The sequence below is a fragment of the Dipteris shenzhenensis genome, chromosome 3 (genome assembly GCF_047967505.1).
Source record: "Dipteris shenzhenensis isolate YYH24624 ecotype China chromosome 3, Dip_SZ_1.0, whole genome shotgun sequence".
Lineage (NCBI taxonomy): Eukaryota > Viridiplantae > Streptophyta > Polypodiopsida > Gleicheniales > Dipteridaceae > Dipteris > Dipteris shenzhenensis.
This window is the reverse complement of record NC_141598.1, coordinates 47,772,511-47,793,134: the sequence shown is the minus strand read 5'-3', so window position 1 is coordinate 47,793,134 and position 20,624 is coordinate 47,772,511. Positions and strand designations below refer to the sequence as shown.

At 38.8% G+C, this 20,624-nt stretch overlaps 1 protein-coding gene across 2 annotated transcripts; it reads left to right on the top strand.

The window, feature by feature from the left end:
- The first annotated feature begins 7,067 nt into the window (after nt 1-7,067).
- Nucleotides 7,068-12,838, top strand: LOC147903912 (large ribosomal subunit protein uL22-like). 2 transcript variants are annotated; one of them, XM_087372750.1, is made up of 8 exons: nt 7,068-7,193; nt 9,834-9,870; nt 10,140-10,180; nt 10,273-10,503; nt 10,598-10,700; nt 11,519-11,586; nt 11,781-11,853; nt 11,981-12,838. In XM_087372750.1, the coding sequence occupies exons 1-7, from the start codon at nt 7,191-7,193 to the stop codon at nt 11,850-11,852; spliced, it is 555 nt and encodes a 184-aa protein (XP_087228876.1). In that variant the 5' UTR covers nt 7,068-7,190; the 3' UTR covers nt 11,853; nt 11,981-12,838. The 2 variants fall into 2 exon arrangements, with proteins under 2 accessions (XP_087228876.1, XP_087228875.1); XM_087372749.1 differs by having other exon boundaries at nt 11,959-12,838.
- The last annotated feature ends 7,786 nt before the right edge of the window (nt 12,839-20,624 follow it).

The following is a 20,624-nucleotide window of genomic DNA, read 5'->3' as shown; positions in this document are numbered from 1 at the left end:
TAGAAATGACCACTCTCTTCAGTGCCTTTTGAACTAGGATAATTCTGTGGGCTTGACACTAAGCTCACTCCAATTAGAGAGACTTGTAGATCATCTTAGTAGAATCATTGTCCACTGTAAAGCCCATGGATAGACCCAAACAAATTTTCAAGTAATTGCCTAGACCACCATAGAAGGATGAGAGTTGAAGATTGACTTCATTATTGTGGAGTGATAAAAAGTTGGACCAAAATCTGCTCATTGCTCTTGAACCAAGCCCATTTTGCTTCCCCCATGTGCTTTCATTGTTTCAAGCCACTAATATATAGTTTTTGTTCTTCTTATATCAAATGGACTTCAAAGGGGAAAGCTTGACACTTGTGACTCTAGACCACCAAATTGATCTTTAAATTAGGATCACTTGAAGAGTGACGCGATCAACACAGTTGATCTCTCATCCACGTGTTCACTGCAAGAGCAACAAGATCCGAATGTGGAAATCTATAAAACAATCTACTCCTCACATGGAAAATCCCAATAGCCCACATTAACACTTCGGGAATAAAGATGAGCACGTGCACTCAAAGGGTCTTAAGAATTTTGAATAAGCAATTCAGAAGCCATAGCTTTCCCAATGACATTTGGCACACCCCAACACACCTAGATATGAAAGCTCTAAGGGAAGGCAAAATATAGTTTGTATATGTTTCAATACAATCACCCTAGCTGACAACTCAAGAAGACGAGACCTCCATCCTATCTGCCTTGCTTTAATTTTTTGACAATCTTTGTGCAAGAGTACCATTTATGAAGATGACGCCAAACAATATCCAAGAGAGTATTTGCTTAGAAAGGATGGTTTCTATTAGCAAATAGCTTATCTGAGTTACAAACTGAACGAGAAGCCACAAAATAACCATATACAATCCTTAAGAATATATTGACAGAGTCCTCATCAAGATGAAGAAAAGCCAAAGAATCCTAAAGAAACACATATAGACATAGATTTTCATTGTTGAGAAGAGAAAGTCCTATGATTACTTTGTTTTCAAGAACTCTCCCAAACTAGTGCCACTAGCTACAGGTTACCTTTGCCTTTTCAAATCAAACTAAGCCACAACACTACCATTAATTGTGATCACTAAAGCAACATTCACAAAAAGAGATGATACCAAAGAGAGAAACTTTTGCCCAAAGCCACTAGTCTCCAAAACCTTCATTAAAAGTTCCCAATGGATACAACCGTATGCGTTATCAAACGATTTAATTCATCCTAATCTTAAGGTCACAATCTTGGATTGAAACCAACGTTGATCAAAGTAAATGATCACATCTCAGGATTTGCCCTTCTTTTGACTAGATCCCATCATCAATATGCTTTGAATTCTTAGCTGTATCTTGTGAAAACGCATTTGATGGATTTCATCTTTGTTCATTACGAAGTTCATCTTGAATGTGTGCATGCTGAGAGTCAACTAAAGGCTTTATGCTTATGAACGCTTCTTTAGGTGTGATGTTCTGCAGGATTACATTTTGAATTTTGTTCATCAAGTAAACTATAGTTCCACATGCTTGTGCCTAAGATGAATGGGTAAGTTTCTTTTCATCCATCATGCCTCTAGCAGATTCTACTTGGACACTATTCTTTTTTTCCCATCTTGCTAAGGAGTAGGTAAATTGTCTTTGGATGCCATGGTGTCTATAGAGGTGATTGAACTCATTTGATTTGTAGTCTCCTCAATTGTCACATTGGAGGATCTTTATGTACTTTTCTTTTCCAACAAATCTTTGAACTCTATGAATGCACTGAGTGCATCTGTTTGTACGAGTAAGCAGATTTATGTTTTCCTAGAGTAGCCCAAAGATCAGAGATTGAGATATAACTCCAAACATTAGAATTGATGATTTGGAGAATGTTAATGCTCCCAGATCAAGAAAAGGGAAAATCTTGTTTCTTTCCCATATAGTAGGATTCCTCTTGCATATATGCCCATGTTGTCAAGTAGAGGTAATCTAAAATAATTCAATGCCTTCTTTGAGTAGAGATAGTGGTGGTGCCACCCCCCCTACTTGTAATCCTTCTTCTCACATCAAGAACCCCCCCGCCCCCCCAATGCATCCCACCCTATACCCTTGGTTGCCGTGTCTTATAATGGTGGTGACCCATTTTCTTCCCCTCGGATTCTCCCACTCATCTTGCTTTTAGCCTCCCATCTCTTTGTTTTTCCTCCTCCTCCATTTTGTCATTGCACCACCCGCCTCCCTTTCATATTTTCCTCATTTCCCTTTTGCATTCAACCCCCTCTTCTCTCCCCTCCCCTCCTACATTCACCCCCTCCTCTCCTCTTTATGTCCACTTCTGCATTCGCCCACCTCTCCTCTTTGATTCTTTTCCTCTCCCACATTCAACCCCCTCTCCTCTTTGATTCCCTTCCTCTTTCCTTCCCTCAACCTACCCCCCTCTTTGATTTTCTTCCCCTCCCCTTCCGCATTTACTCCTCTCCCTCAAACCTCCCTCAACTGGCATGATATCCCCCTTCCCCTTCCCCCTCCTCTTAAGCTTTTGCCAGCCATCCCTCTGCGCGATGCCTCCCTTTCCCTCTAGCTATTGGTGCTAGCCCCTCCCCCTCCCCCTCCCCCTCCCATACTCTGTGCATAAACAACAAACACCCATATACAAAATAAGCACATGATGCACAAACTCAAAAGAAATATTGGATGCATCCAAATGACACACAACGATATGAAACACATGTGACACAACACACATGCGCGCGCACACACACACGCGTGCACACACACATGACCTGATGATGAAAATTGTGATGGGGAGAGACATAACACATCATCTCTCTAGCTTCACTAAGGTAGAGTAGTACTAATCTTAGGTTTGGTCTATCTAATTATAACTAAATTGAACCTAGCTAGATGCTTAGGACTCGTTAGTTGAACTGGTTTAATCTATGTAGCTATAGTTAGATCTAACTTAACTAGATACTTAGGACCTGTTTAGATGAACTAGGCCAATGTGTAGCTGAAACCCCACCCAAGTCACTTAAGGCTACTTTAATACTAACTGCATTTCATAGACCAAGGCACCTCAAAAACCCATTTTTAGCTTGAAGTTTGCTTGGGTATAACTTACTCAACTAAAGACCAAATTGGACCAATCAAAGACCATATTTCATACATCAAAAGACTAGGTTTTGTACAATTTTCCATCATATTTGATCCAATGTAGCACCATTTCCAAATCCAACCGTGGAATAATTTTATGCACATTATGAAGGACAAATAAGCATAACTTGAGTAACATAAATTGCAGTTGGATGTAGTCAATAGGTTCAACCAATTAAAGGCAACACTAATTATAGCAGCATCAAGGCAACCCAAGCTCATGGAATCTTCATCAGTAAGTACCATCAACGTATTTCCTATTCAATTATAACATTTGTGACAAAGGACAACAACTCAAAGAAATGTATGTGTTTCAATTTACCATTTAATTGACATTTCAAGCATTTTGACAATCAACGAGGAATCAAATCCAACAAATTATTACCTTGGCTATCATGATTGTGTCGCGCAAATAAAGGTCAACCAATATTGTCTTACACTCCTTGTATTTCATCCAATGTTTCAAATTTCCCACAAGACTAACTTCCAACCAAACCAAATAGTCTAAAATCTTACAAGGGAACCCATATGGGATCATTTTCTAGAGGACTAGCCCAAATACATAAAAAATTATATACCAACAATACAAGGGACTAGTTTCCATCTTTTTCAAAGTATACGTGGAGAATATTGGGACCATTTTTGTTTAGAAACTTGAGTGATACTAAGCTTTTAAAATCAAGGTGTCCAAACCTCTTGTGCCATAGTGAGCTTAAGTAATCATCATGATTCTAATGAGAAGCTATGAGGGTTCTCTAAATGGTTCACGAATGAAGAAAGTTTAAACATTCATCCAATTTTTGCACCTGTTGTATTAGTTTTGTACAATGCTCAGATTGTGCAGCCGAACTTGTTGAAGACTAGTTGCAGATCTCTTTCAATGAGCCATTGTTGGAACATAGAAAGCATCTCTTACTCTTTCTGCAGTACCTTCATCACTTCAAGGTGCAATATGTTTGATCCTTTTAATCTTGTGTGGGGTATTGTCACCCTTGATTACCTTTTCTTTGGGATTCTTCTTCATGAGAAATATGATTGCTTGCACTTGAGTCAAACCACCAAATACTTTCATCAGTTCCAAACGGTTTGGACTTTGCGTTTGAATCTTGAGAGGTAAGAACTTGATATTGAAACTATCTTGAGGTTGACTTTGAATTTGCTCTAGCATTGAGTCTTTGTTAATTGTGGTTCAAGAAGGGTCAAAAGCACAGTTAAGTGAAGTGAACATGAGTCATGGTATGTGTGTGGAGTAGTGGTAAAGCTCCACTTGTAAGCATTTTCTATTTTAAAAACCATATGCAAAAGCTAGGCCTTGAAGGGCCGGATGGAGGACAACTCAAATGGGACCGCCCATCTTCTCCCTACCTTACCCCTAACATAACTTCAGAGCTAGATCCTTCCTACTTGACCCATAGGACTCTCAGACAAGAAAGACTGAAGGGATAGCTACACTTTTCAATGGATCGAGTAGTACTTTATGATTACTTGTGGCCCCTTTTGCTTGGGAAATGAAGTAGCAGATACTTGAGCATTTCCTCCACTCCTCAATAAGAACAACCAAAATCCCTAGCAACATGGGCCCCAAAGACATCCCATAGACAAAGCAACACTCAAATAAGCTGCCTTTGTCACCCAGCCCTCTTATGCATGCAAATGAAGGAGGCTCCTTTTTCTTCCCTACTAGTCATTCAAGACATGGTCCTAGCTCTTCCCATGCCCAAGAATTGAACTCCATACCAACAAGAGTTCTCGGTGGTAAAACCAATAGCAAGAAAGAAGTGCATAATGCACAAATCGGCTAGAGCACCTCTAATAGAACATGTCTTAGAAGCAAATCCATGAGAACTTCATTATGAGAGCAAGAAATCTACATGTATGTGTATCATGATTACAGTTAATGAGGAACTCCATGAGGATTCAGTGGATTAGCTCAAGTCTCATGCATTAGTTGGGTTTTTTCTGGGTTCCCACTCCCTTGAGACATTTTTAGAGTCTTGTGTTAGATTAAAATTGGGCAAGAAAAGGGATGACAATCACTCATGTTAGGTTCCTTAGAAAAGGATATTATGTGTTCCTCTTTGAGAGAGTAGAAATGGAAGCTAGAGTCCTACAATAAGGACGTTGGATTGTTAGGAACCAACCACTCTACTGTAAGTGGTAGTCCCCTAAAGTCTTCTCGAACAATCAAAGGTCCACAAAGACCCCAGTGTAGGTGGGATCACAAAACTTCCTCTATCACGTTGCAAGTAGAGGTAGCGGGTTGGGTGAGGTTCTAGGGGTTAAAAAACAACAATTCATCAATCCTAGAGGCAATCCTTAGGCCTATGTATCGATGGATATTGTAGAGGATTTGCCAATACCTTGATTACCCTCAATAGAAGTGGGAAATTCTTTAAAGAACAATATCTCATGTACAAGAACCTTCCAAGTCTTGTTTTCTGTGTGGCTTGTCAAGTCACATTGTTAAGAAGTGCCCTTTAAAAAAAGGCAAGGATAAAGCCTCTTGTTGAAGCTCCGAAGCCATCTCTAGTGCCTAAGGCAAGTAGGTACCAACGTCTTTGAGGCCTTAACAGATAAAGGAAAAGATGAGTCGCGACATGAGCATCAGAATGATATGAAAGATGCTGAGGTCAACCAAGATGGTCAAAGGATTTTGAAGTCGAGATTGTCAATGGGGATGCAATGATGATAGAACTTCTTGAAGAAGATGATTTAGAGGAGGAACTACCACATCCAGTAGCAATGAGAAGGATCTTGCTATTCAACGGAAACCCTTAGCTATTATGGAAAACAAAACGAGTGTATCCCAAATCAAGGAGGCAGTTGCACAAATAAAAGCACCAACCCAAGGGCTAGAAAGGGTAAAAAAAAGAATGTTAAGTAAGCCCATTTCTTTTCTTGCACTAAATGTGTGTGGCCTCAGTGCTGCCTCATTTACCCCTCAGAGGGGCAGATTGTTTCTTTTTGGCTGAGAGCAAACTCAAGCTCTATAGGAAGTCAAGGTTACCGACCTTATCTGAAGGGCCGGATTGAAAACAATCGCTAGAAGAAGAATTTGGTTTTACACCAAGCATGAGGAAGGGAGAGGTGGTACTGCTATCGGAGCATTATTTCCAATCGTGACAATATATGCCCCCATTGGTGCCCAAAGGAGAATCCATACATGGGAATATCTCTCAATGATAGGGGGCAATGCCTTTGTCTTGGGGGGCTTTAACATGGTAAAAGACAAGTAGGACAAATGGATGGCTAAAGGTTCTGTTATCAGAGGGGCTGGACTACATGCTTGGGAAAATCATAAGGATGCTCTTTAGCTAGTTAACTCGAGCACTAGATCAACATTCCCTATTCTAGTGGCCTTCTTATCATAGAAGTAGCATGTCGTGTTGGTTGTGCTCTTTGTTTTGTTCCCTTGATAGAGTCTTTTTGTGTCTTTTTCCACTTGGTGGACATTTGTGATTCGCTGGTGCTTGTTGAACCAATTGTCTTCGATTGTTAGGCCTGAACAGTCACAAATGTTGCAATACCTGTCTGACCGACACACATTCACCATGTGACCATCTGCTTTGTACTTGTGGCACCAATCCTCACAATTTTTTGGGGTGCCTCTAATTTGATTCCCTCTAATTCCCATTTCTTTTAGGAGCTTCTTTAGCTCTTCCTCCTCAACCTTTGTGTCATTTTTGATCGCCACTTCATCATCTTATGTTCCCCTTCTCCACCGCAACATTGGCTCTACTAAGCAGTTTCATGATACATCGTTTGCTGAATAAGTTATCTCTATGTTGTGCAAATCGGCTTCTTGAGTGATCCACTCATCAACGAGGACCGGAGCACGTGAATTAGCTAAGTGGTAAAATAGAACTAAAGGGCCTAAAATTGTGCACGTTTTACAAAATCGAGAAAATACTTTTTAAATGAAGATGTTGAAGGGTCATTCTATAGCACTCGACAACAAGTCTTAGGGTTTGGCGGCTCACCAGCGTGGAAGCTACATTTTTGACTTGCCAGACGGCACTGCTAGCCTCTCGACCATGGTATGCCTCTTTCTGTCATGAATTTGGCTTCAAACTCGCAAGCAGTATAGGAAATTTTGAATCGGTTTGGAATACTTTGGTTATTCCTTCTCTTTTTGTGATGCGGAGAGGATAATTGATCGTATATCGTCTACTTGTTAAACAGAATTCCGTCCTTCTATAGCAAATGCGAAGTGTCCTCTCCAGTCTTAATAGTTTAAATGCGGAGGTGTGCGATAATGGATCTGTATTTCACGAACTTTTGGTAAAAGTTTTCCAAACGTAGTCCGTTGGTTATTTTGGTTTTTGGAAGTGATTCTTCTAGCATTAGGTTCTCCTTTTTTTTGTTTGGGGGGGGGAGTGCTTCTTCCAGCAATCGCTAATGCAAGCAATAAAGCAATGTCTCTGTATCTTTCAGCCTATTGGAGGTTCCAGTTTGATAAAGCATAATCGTCGGCTAACACTCCTGCTTGAGCTCGACTCCTGTGTCGCAAGTACTTGTATGTCAGGGAAGACCTACACGATTGAATGAACATGCAAACCTAGCCTCAACATGGGGGCTGGCGGGAATGCCATACTCGTCCCAAGTGTCATTTACTTAGCCCCTTTATTGCTATTCCAAAACACCTTGTTGTGGTATGAACATGCAAACAAACAAGAGAAGTAATAGTGAGGGCGATCTAGCTTGCATAAACAAAGAGAATGCAGAGGAGAGCTTTGGGGGTTGTGGATTTTCAAACGATTCCCTAGTGTCGTGCCTTCACAAGAACGTTGACCAAAGTTGGCGGATATTATACCTGGGTGGTCACTCTTTCCTGCTGTTAAGATCTGAATTCTAAAGGAATTGCAGGTACAATTTGAAATATTGGGATATACTGACGTTGGTTACCTAATCCTGGAATTCAACTCATTTGTTTAGACTATTCGCGGGCCTTGAAATTATGGCCCAAGAAGCTAGTTGAATCTTGAGAAATGATTGTACAAAACAATTAATTGGCTGCAATTGTAGGTTGTGGGCCTGTGCCAAAAGCGTTGGGTTCAAAGCTGCAATATAAGGCCTTCTCGCATGACATGAAGAGATTCGTTATAAGCACTAACCATAAAATTTCAAATCAAAGTTCAACCACAAATGCCCCACGTTCAGACACCTCAATAATGCAATTGTCCTTTGCATGTAATGCTATGAATTAGGAAAGAAGTGAATGTTTAGGAAGTGAAGTGCTAGTCTAACCAGGTGTGAGAGTCACAGCCTAGTACAAACAATGGAAGCAATGTAAAATAGACAAGGATTCTTTAAATAGTCTAAAATAAGCTAGATGGTTGCTTTTTTGTGCGGCAGCTTGGAGGTTGGGTGGGATGCTAGACTGCTGTCAAGTGTTGGAAGAATGGTGGGGATCATTTGTGCCCCTCCACGAATAGGGCCTGCCGATATGCACGACTTTTCAATAACCCAAAGTGTTTTAATTGAGTCATGTGGAGATAGTGTTGGAACACATGGTCAATGTTTTATTGACTCTACCTTTCATCATGAGAGAGGGCTATCATACATGAAACATTTTAGTCATTATATGTTTGGAATTTCGGTTTTGGATATGTTTAGGATCCTTGACCGTAGAATCAAAATCCAAAGTAGCGACGGTCGAAGTCCATTTTCTTTTATTGTTTGATTGTTCTATATTCGGAGTTCATCTCCTCTCTCTCTCTCTCTCTCTCTCTAATATATATGTAAATATATTCATTCTCTCCGTCTCTCTTATTTTATTATTTATTATTTGTAAATTCAAAATAAATAAAAAAAGAAACTAATTAAAAAATAATGATAACAATTGTTTCCTTGTGTTTGCATTGTTTGTGTTTCATTTGGTTTCTTATATGTACGTTGGTAATCTTTGTTCCCTTGTGTTAGCATTGGTGATGGTGGTATGTAATGGGGTTTGTTGTGGTGGAAATTTAACCTGAGTATGTAATGGGGTTTATTGTGGTGGAAATTTAACCTAAGCTAACTCTCTCTCTCTCTCTCTCTCTCTCTCTCTTTTCGCATTCTTAGTCTTCTTTTCTGCTATCCAAGAGATTCTGTAATCTTTTGAAACCTAGATGGCAGCTTATGCTCGGGTACTGATGAGAAAATAAGCATAGCGTTACTTACTAAGTTATTTCAATATTTTATTTTTCTCATTCACTCATATTTTTGTCGAAAGTCGCTTACAAATTCCCTTCTTTCCTTTGTTCTTTCGCTTGTTCTATAAAAAATGGCAATTTATATGATTGGATATATTCTATTTTTATGAAGGTATATGTAATTTTCATCACAATTCTTGTGTCTAGCTATATGCATCTCCCTCAATGTCTATTTTGCAGTTAGCATACCACACTTTAGTCTCAAGCCTTTGAGGGACTTCATTGCCACTATTATTGTCCTTGTGTAACTTGTTTTGCATGCATACCTTTTGCTTACATTCCAAAGGAGTAGATTGGATACAGCTCAAATTTTCTCTGCTTGTTTTTTTCTGGGTGTGGAGAATGTTGATCTTTTTCTCCCTCTGTCCCTCGTGTACGTGCCCTTTTCAAATGATGTTTTGAAATGTGTCTATATTGCTGAACTTCCCCGAGTCATCATGGTTGCTTATTTAATTGATCCTCACATGTCACCGGAACCTGCAGGTAAAGTATTCCAGGGAGCCTGACAATATTACCAAGGGTAAGCTGTTATGCCCAATAGTTATTTTAAGTTGTTGAGAGTCAGTGTGTCCTTGACATGGATATTCTGTACTCATGTTTGGTGTTTTGTATTTCTGTTTGGATGGAAAGGTTGTATTGTTCATTGCCTGATTAGTCCCAGTCCTGTAGATTATTATGATTTTTATCTCAGAGGTGGCATATGTGAAAGATTACATGGAACTAGTTCATTTGCAAATTTATAAGGTTGAGAGAACATTGCTGGTTCCTAACATTGACTTCTGCTGGCAGCATGCAAGGCTAGAGGCTCGGATCTTCGTGTCCATTTCAAGGTATCTGTCCTTTCATTTTCTTAATCTCTCCAAGTTTTGTGTCAATGAAAACTTTTAGTTACCTCTGCATATGTGCCACTATTTTTGAGCAGAACACCCGTGAGACGGCTCAGGCTATCAAGAAGCTCGAACTTGGGAAGGCAAAGAGGTATCTGGAGGATGTCATTGCGCATAAGCAGGCTATCCCATTTCGTCGCTTCTGTGGTGGTGTGGGTAGAACAGCCCAAGCAAAAGCTCGACACTCTAATGGGCAAGGTCGTTGGCCAGTCAAGTCTGCCCATTTTCTCTTGGGCTTGCTAAAGAATGCAGAAAGCAATGCAGAGGTTGGTACTATTTTGTTATTGTGGTTTCTGATATTCCCTATTTTATCCGATTCACTGTCTCATCATTCCTAATCTTGCAAAATGTGTTTTTCAGATAAAAGGGTTGGATGTGGATACGCTTTATATTTCACATATACAGGTCAACAAGGCCCAGAAACAGCGCAGACGCACATACCGTGCACATGGGAGGATCAATCGTATGTCTCCTTAGTGCTAGCCTTCGTGTCACAGCTGTGTCTGCCCTCCACCTCCGGAGTGCTGACAGAAACTCCGTACGGAGATGTTTGTATAAATGGATGCTCAAGTATATGTGGGAATGTGGATATGTATGTGTGAGAGCATATGATACCATGGTCTACGGTCCCTGCTATGCATTCATCTAGATATATGTTCTTGCCGTATTAGCGGGCATGCAAAGTCCACCTTGTGAAGTTTTCATCCATGTTGCAGCTTGCTGGTATTGCGATAGATTCTCTCTCTTAAGTGGTGCATTGCCCTATCAGCTAGATTGTCTAAGTTTGGGAGAGGCTAAAATGAAATTGTATAGTCTACACAAGCATTTATAGCTGAAATGAAAGAATGTGGACTACTTTTTGATTAGTACGATTGGATATATTCTAGTCTTACAAAGGTATATACACTTTTTGATTAGTCAGTGCTAGCCTTTGTCTTACCTGAGTCTTCCCTTCACCTCTGGAGGGCTAACAGAAACTCGGTATGAAGACGTGGGTTTTTGCATGTGTGAGAGCATTGGGCGTTGAGGACGTCGGTAGAGATGTCATAGTAGCTAGTCTCGCCGTGATGAAGTTTATGGTTTTCAACCTTGTGTCTGTCATGAGATTGAAAATGTACTATGTGTTGTATTTTAAGACAATGAGTTAGGGTGGTTTCCGGATTCATCTAGATATATCTATGTTGCCTCAGATTTAGGTGATTTTGGTTTAGATCTTGGCAGTCCTCCTGTGTAATCATATTCTCATCGTTTGAGTTGATTTTGTCGATTTTGTCCCCGCAGCTTATATGTCATCACCATGCCACATTGAGCTTATCCTTGCTGAGAAGGAGACCCCGGTTAAGAGAGAGGTAAGGTTTTATGCCTTTGTGTCAATGAGTCTCCAGTTTGGGTGGCTTCAACGAGGAGTTGTAAGCATGGATGAGAGTTGATTTAAATTTTCAAAGGTTCCCAGGACCTATTCAGGTTGTATTGATGTGAGCTAGACTGATTTTCAGGTGCCCATCATATAAGATGGACTCTAATGATCCGGATTGATGCGTAGGTGGATGCCCCGTCCTCTGTCAGGCGACCTCGAAAGGGTCCAGCTCGTTTGCAGAGTGGTACCTCTTCCTGAGGTATGTGTTGCTGAGGCCTTTGTCCTTAAGGAACTTTTTGTATATCAGCTGACAATTGTGAAGTACCACAAAGTGTTGAGTCTGTTGTTTTACTTGGATATGAAGGTGAGGACAATTTTTTGAACAGCTGATGACAAATTCGTCAGGCAATCTTTTGCTTGGTCCTGGTGCAAGGAAGCAGAACTTTGCTACTTACAGGTGTGGACGCGTTTGTCTGGCTGTTTTGGGGAATGAAGCTTCAGGTTCAAAAGCATAAATGATGTGCTTGCTTGTTATCCGTCTTGGTCTAATTTTGACCCAGCTGATCTCATTTTTTGTGGGGTTCATTTGGAGGCATTAGTTCTGAGGCTTTCTTAAAGCAGCAGGTTGGGTAACTCCTCTGAGATTTTCACAGTTTTGGTAGGACTGCTTTTTTTGGTCTAAGAGAAGCTGTTTTACTTCTACTTGAAGGAAGCATCGATTTGTTGATCTCTACTCAGCATTTACATTGTACACCCTATGATGGTACTTAAAAAAGTTAATTGCATATTTCTTCACTGCGCCAAATGTACAAATTTACTATTAACAATGGTTGTGGTGATTTTCAACTTATAGATGTAATGAAGGAGACTAAACTGTGTCTCGCACACCTACTACTTATTGAGATGAAACTGTAAATGAAGCACCACATAACACGTGTTCTCTGTGTGTGTGTGTGTGTGTGTGAATGAAGTTGCAATCCCCCTCTTCAAACAGTAATATCTTACCTGTTTGCCAAAAGATTGACCGATTTGTTGAAGGACCGATCCTTCCTATAAGAGGAAGATGAAGAGAGGCAGAACTGCACCTTCGCTCTCTCTTCCCTCTGCTGGCACATGCATGGCTTTGGAGCTGGCTGAGGGCCGGGACTGTGGATTGAACTGCTTTAGAGGCTGGTGACCTAGTCGGTCAAAAGTTCACGGTCAATCGTTGACTTTTTGACCAAAGAGGCAATATGTATTTTTCACTTGCTTTTTCATATAGACTTCTAAATGCTTGGTGGTTGTACGTGTGGGTTGTAGTGCTAGAGTTGCCAGCAAAGACCCATGCACCATGTGTCGTGAATGCCCATGACTTACCCTTTTGCGAAAGCTGGATGTAGAGTATATGAAAAGCCTCCTTACAAAAGTCCTTGTAGACCCCCGGAGTGTTGATGTTTGAACTTGATAGTGTGGAAGTGTTGAAGATGTTGATTAGTAATGAAGTACAGTTTATTCAAGCTCAACCACATTAGCAATCTCGGTTGCTCCACATCTAGGACTATGGTTAGTGTTGAGTCCACATACATTTTGAGGACAGATAGAACATTGGATGCATGGCTTATCTCATAGGTATTGCAACTCTATGGCCACATCGTTGACAGCTTCTATGATAAAAAAGTGTCCAAAGCTTCCTATATTTTCGACCATGTTGCAGCCTATTGATATTGCGATAAATTCTTTCTATCTTAAGTGGTGTGTTTCCTTATCAACTATATGGTCTAAGCATTTTTTGCATGGATGCTTGTTTGGGAGAAGGCTAAATCATATAGTCTTCACAAGCAGTTGTAGCTTGAATGAAGAGAATGTGGACTACTTTTTGATTATCCTTCTCCTTTATTGCTAGCCTTTGTCGCAGTTGAGTCTGCCCTTCACCTCCGGAGTGCTAATAGACACTCAGTATGAAGACCTTTGTAGAAATGGATGCTTGATATGATACAATATCATAGGGAATGCTACTTGTCGATAAATACCATTGGAGAAGCACTCGCATTGCAACTTATGTGTCAATGGCACTTTTACATGAAAATAGCATGACAACTTTTGAGATTGCTTCCTTTGTGAAAGACCATCTACATTGAATGAGAATCACCATTTAGAACCCTCCACCCCACCTAATCATAGAGCTCCTCTACCTCACCCTTGCACACATAGGGGTTATGAGTAAGTTTATGGCTTGATCCTAGTGTAGTAGACATATCACCTCCATCGCAGAGGCATGGAAGTAGCTTACCAAAATTTGAAAAAGGCCATGGCCCAAGCTAGGCCATGGCTAAATATAAGTTGGGTGTTTTTAAATCCTTAGACCTCTTATCTAGATGGCATTTCCTAATGTTAGCCCTAGGGCCTTCCATCATAGGGCTAGTGATTGGCAATATGGCCATGGATGCAACATGCTCCCCCCCCCTCAAGATAATTGTATTCTTGTAAACGTAGCGAATCCTTCTCTTTGAGTTCGCAATTGTTTCTTCAATAAGATCCAGCATATATTCTACAACACAATGAATCTTGGCTTTGTTCCAAAGCTCTCATAGTTTTACAGGTGAATTTGTCATTTTATAAATAATCCTTACGGTGTACGACTACTGTCCTTAAGAGGATGCTTAGGTTTTGGGTCAACTTAGGTCCCTAGCTCATTGTAATACTTATGTCATGCCACCTTAATCAACTCTAAGATTCCCACATGTTTTGTCATTGAGTAGCTATTCCACAATTTTTGTCTACCTAAAACAAGAATATACAAGTCTATTCCTTGTCTCAATAAAGCATCTTTGGTACAATTAAGCCTTGAGTAATAGAATGAATTTGTAATAAGGCACAACACTTTAATGAAATTTCAAGAATCTATGAGATTCTTAGTTGGAACTTACCATCAATCCTCCATCAATTCATTTCATGGATCTTAGTTATAGGAATTGATTATCGTATGATCATTTACAATTGAACTAGATCTTTCACTCAATTCCTATATGTGTGGACAAGGCCTATTGGTGGTGGAGTCAGTTGCAATAACTATATATGAAATCAAATCAAATCAACTTAAACTTTTTGTGTTGATAATCATGCATGGAAAACTCTTTTGTTCATTAGAGTTGTTCCTAACATTGGGGACCCTTTATAATCTCTATATCAATATCCTTGATTGGTGTTCCTTGATAATCCATGCTTCGACTCAGACTATAGTGGTAAGAGAAGATCCTAAGATTGGTTTCATTTGTGGTTGTCATTTAATCTGAAAATTCTAGAAACTAAACATAGATTCCTTGAAGATCTAGTCTTTCCACAATGAGTATGTATTAATTTACAATCCAAAAAGTCTTAGTTAAAGGTGAAGCACTCACCTAAACAAAAGAAGTAATAATATATTAGGGGATTTGAGAGCATTGGAATACCCTCGATTGGTTTAGAATCCATGTTCAAAAATTACATACTTCTAGCTAATCGAATTTCTCCCTGTTTAGTTCACGTGCAACTAAAACACACTATTAGGCTGTACTAAAGGGATTATATCTAATAGCTGTTATTGTTTATGGCACTTCATGCATAGCTCACATTGTGCACTATCTGCTAACCAATAGTCAAGTTAGCCATCATTGAGTGGCCTGACTTTGTAAGAACCATGACCTTGGAGTCCAAAGGCTTATCCCATAGTATACAACTATAAATTATTCTACAGGTCACTTCATAGACTCTGAAGCTCCAACATAATAGGCCATATACCATAAACTACCTACACGTCGATTCAACTTGCCCTATAAGGTCTTGAACACAAGCATACCCATAGCTCCTTGCAGTGGACAACTAAGGAATTGTTGACCCAAGCATTGAGGACGGCTACCCCTTCTTGTTGCTTGGTCTCAATCTCCATCATCTAGCACCATTATGCCTTGCCTTCTATGCTAAGGAATATATCTTGGAGCATTCCCTTAGGCTCAACTTGTTGTTTTCCCACCATCCTCACTTGAAATGAACAGGTTTTAGTCCTCCATCCATAATAACTACTCAAATAGTGGCATTCTTAATCTTCATTGCGATGATAATCTCATCCAATATTGGTATTTTAGTATTGGGCATGGTTTCCAAGTTTATGTTCAATCCTAACTCTCCATCCAAGAGAAACTCTTTAGAGACTGGTATTCTTAATATTCATTGAGATGACAACTGATCTAGCAGTATTATTTTAGTAATGTGGGCATGGGGTTGCCAAGCTACCCACTATGCTGACTGCATAAGGCCTTTAAATTGCTCAATAAAGAACTCTCACCAATACAGGGCAAGTTGCAGTAGCTCAAGGTCACTTTTAAGCGTTTCATCTTTCTTAGCTATTTCATTCTTAGTTTTGTCTCCAACATCCCTATACTAGGTTGCACAAGTATGGAAAGTATTGGTTGCTCAAGGGCTTGGTGACGATCTACCTCATTAGAATTTCTTGGTTCCTTGTTCTTCTCTTAGCTTGAATTGATCTTCTCTTTGGGAAAAAACAAATCCTATGATACCAAAATTTAAAAATCAATGCATACAATTCATATTCCTCTCTCAGAGTCCAAAAATGTAAACTTAGATCTCACATAGAATATTACATGAAATGCTAGAAGAGCCAAAATATCACTAACACCTATGAACTAAATTGAATAGAACTTAAAATATTTAAAGAGATGGAAGATTTCGACACCCTAAAGACAAAAATAAGACCTTATATTACATAGACTAATAGTAGCTCACGTTGACCAAGTTTGTTGTTGCTATTGCAAAAGAATTAGACTCAAGAACAAACTCATCTAGGCACCCTAGAGACTAGCAAGGCTTGCTTGCACTATAGTAGTGAACTAGTAGAAATTTGACTTTCATGTGGACTCATATACTCTGCACAGACCAGGCCCACATCCAAAATGACCTCCATAACTACCTTCTCTCTGCATTTGTAAATGCCTCTACAAGTTGGTTGGTCCATCATGTTGGAGTCATATGCCATGTACTTACCATGCATCACCACATACCATTTCATGCAAACCATCATCCATTGTCCAATCACAAGCATTGTACCATCCAAAGTACCAATCACATGTAGCCAAGAAAAGAGCCCATGCACTCCAAAGATTCCCAAAGGCCCTCCATGAAGTTTTTGCCAATAGATCAAGCAAAAATGGCTTCAAACCTTTTTCTCTTCTTTCCACATTTTTTCAAAATGCACCTGATTGCACAAAATATGTGCATCTATAACTACTATCCATTTATTTTCTTCTTTATAGGCCAAGTTTTTGATCAACTATTAGCAACAATTGTCTCCACTAGTGCCTGCCAAACTTCCAATAATCTAGCAAGAACAAGATAAGATGTAAGAAAACATTTTTGGATAAAAGTGATGCAATCACTTTATCAAGTGTTCCTAAAAACAACATCTAGACATTGTTGACGCTTTATATGATTCATAAGACAATTTTCTTCTTGTAAGACTGATTAAATAAAAGAGAGATACCTAATACCTTTTAATGACAAGGTGAATGTGTGCACTACAAGCACCCATGTCGACTAGAGAAAAATTTCCATGATCAAATCACCTACTCTTTTATAGTTTGCTACGTTACTTAATACCAACGTAGTAACATTCTCACATCCACCAACCTAAGTGATTGCTCTCTCATATATTTTAACAATATATGGTGTTCTTTTCTCTTTGAAAACAAAGAAGGATTGATACTTTCTAAAATATGGTTTCCTTAGCTGTAATACACATTGATTTACTGAGGGCCTACAATCCCATCAAAAGTAAGGGTACACCCATAAGTGGGAATAAAATCAAGAATTTGTTTCTTCAAGAAATAACCCAAAAGTTTTTTTGATGATATTAAGATGATCCATTGGCGTTTTGCTATAATTACATAAGATAAAACCTATTCTAGAACAAGACTTCAAAGAATAATGAAAGTTTAATGTATCATAAAATTAGATGCTATTTGAATGCCATTTTGTTGTAATCAGGTAAGACAAAACTTAGTCTAGCACAAGACTTCCAAGCATGATGAAAAGTTTCATATCACATAAACTTTAATGCTATGGCATTTTTTACAAAGACTTCAGTCCATCTTAAATGAACTTCATGCATGTGTTGTCCAAGAAAGCCATCTTCCATGTATGATTGTCCTTTCATGATCCATGAACTCAAACACATCATTTTGAACATGTACACATTTATGCCTTGCATTGACAAGATCCACAAACTCAACATTATCGTCCATTATATCAATGCAATACCCTATGACATCAATCCTTAATACATAAGGATCTACAACCGCATCACCATAAAATGTTGAGACATTAGATGGGGGACAAGGACAAACTCAACATTTTGAGCCAAAATGCTGAGAGTTTTGCTTTATCAGAGTAGCACCATCACCTAATTCATTATCAAACTGCTCTAACTAAATATTCCATGTAGGCCCTCATTCTTTTGTATCCTCACTCCTCACATACAAAAATTCATCACCAAGACTTTGGATAGAATCAAAACTACTGAAGGGATTCCACTTGACTAGAGGCTACACAAATGATTAATTTTGAACAAATCTACAAACAGGAACGAGATAGGAACAAGGGGGGGCTCTCTATTTTGTTTCACATGATATTCTAGCAACATACATTGTAAAAATCCAAGTTTGATTTCTTTCCAAGAACTCAAGGATGGTTCTTGTCCACCTTGACCACTCACATTATTCTCCCTATCACTTGTCTCATCACCACCACCAACCATCTTACTCTTACGAATAGTGGCTTAAGTGTCAACACCTATCTTACTTAGGGGTGCCTCTATTAGTTGATCACCTTTTGGAGCTTTATTTTGAGGCATTTATTTCCCACTTATAGTCATTATTGAGTGTCTAGAAGAAAGACAACTCTTACTAGTTGCCAACAAAAATAAATGATAACAAATGTGAAGTTACCAAAGAATGTCAATTGTACATGTGGAAAGAGTGGAATAGACATATTACTTGAATAATCGCTACTTTCTTAAGCCTCTGCTTCTCCTTGGTGCCATGTCACTTTCACAAAAACAATTCCAATAGTCAGCCCACATGTGTACATTTCATACCAAGTCAAACACACACACAAAATATGGAACTGCCATGAAATGCTAAGAGGCTAAGATTTGAGTGATTACCAAACAATTATTGTTGTGAGGCATGCAAGAAATCATGCGTTTAAGGATTGCACTCATGTTTAGTTGGGTCCCACAGTTCTTGCTTTATATGTTGTTATAGTTAAGTCACCATCCTAGATGGGGGACTTACATGAGTACCCTCATGCAGAAGATATGCAGCCAATAGAGAAATAGTGAACCTTCAAGAGATTACCACCTATAAAATTCTTCTGTGAAGGTATACTTAGGCCTTGTAGATTGCACAAAAGCTAAGTCATCATCAAGGTTGCCCTTGAGCCATATCATGGATCCATGATATGTATTGTTTCACAAGTAGTAGGGGAGATTTGGACTCAAAAGGGCCCTTAAGCACTCTTTCTTCACCAAACATTAGCGGAGATTTAGACTAAAAAAGGGGCTTATAAAGAATATAATAGGAAAATAAATTAAGGACTAATCATGCCCAGAGGGGGTCATTGTTCAATTATCATCCAAAGAACATTGCTGTCATGGCCAATGGTCTTCTTATCGCAATTTCATTCAATGCAAAGAATTAATAGGGATGACGATTTGAGATCATGAATAATTGTTTCAACTCTATATGCTTCAATACACCAAGGGCATATATGCCTCTATGTCTATTTTATTAACATCATGTTCTAAAGGAATCCATGCCCCATCATTCTTTTCCAACACTTACTTGAATATTTCATCTACAAGACCCCACACACAACTTGATAGCTACTAAATACTCTTATTCATGCACAACCTAGTACATTGCATGAATGATTCACATCATTAGAAAAAGTTAGCCTAGCTAACCAAAGACAAAAAATATTCTAAAGTAGTACACTTATAAAGCATCGATATGAATAAATTATAGAAATATAGATATTCATTATTGTTGAAACTAAGGCTTGGTATATTTATCACAGCATGTCTAACCTACATACATGATGATTCCATCCAAATAACATTTCTATCATATCCAAATGCCTTCCCACTAAATTGTTGATGTACAAAAGGAATAAAAGTCATCATAAAAGATGCCCCATTGTGGTCATCATTTGTCATAGATACTGCATTAGTGCTCGGCATAGGACTCCACTTACGAGAACTACCTCTATAATTTCTCCATGGAAATCCTAGAGTGTCCTTGTGAGATTTTACAATGTCTAGCTTTCTAATTCACTCAAAGGCGATTAGTCTAAGAAATGTCCATTCGTATTCTTTGTCCTCAACGTGAAGCTCACATCCCAAAATGATCAATATTTCATGAAGGCTGCAATAAGTAGATAATTAGTCTTTATTAAATGTCGTTAATTTAAGAAAGTATTTTTTAAACAAAAAATTAATTTAAGAACATAAAATCAAAAGAGCTAGCAAAATAATTTTAAACTACAATCTTCTCTGCATCTTTTTCATCAAATCATTCCTTGTAGAGGCAGATGGAGATTTTGCTCTCATCAATGTTGGTAGATGGTCTTGTATATGAAGAGGGATCCCTAATAGTATTTTCACAATCTAGCTTATTTAGCTTGTCCTATGCCAAGTCTTTGTATGCCCACATGGTCGTTTTTTTGTGAATAAAATTAGATTTGAAGCAATGGATAAATACAATGGAGGACACGAACCAACTCACATCCATAGATTTTAAATAGAAAATACATTTCAATGATGATTGACTATCTAATGACCTCATTTTTAAACTAAATGCATCTATTGTGAATGGATTAGTTTTATACTATCAAAGTTAGGAAGAGTGGATGGAGCTCCCATATGCACCTTCTCTTTAAGGTACTTGGCAGCATGCATTATAGAAATAAAGGCTAGACTTTGGTAAGGGAAACAGGCTCCAC

What these genes read in the sequence shown, in the direction of transcription:
- LOC147903912 (XM_087372750.1), top strand. An exon ending in ATGCAGAAAGCAATGCAGAG is followed by an intron (nt 10,504 to 10,597) that starts GTTGGTACTATT and finishes TGTGTTTTTCAG; the next exon opens with ATAAAAGGGTTGGATGTGGA. An exon ending in TGCACATGGGAGGATCAATC is followed by an intron (nt 10,701 to 11,518) that starts GTATGTCTCCTT and finishes TTGTCCCCGCAG; the next exon opens with CTTATATGTCATCACCATGC.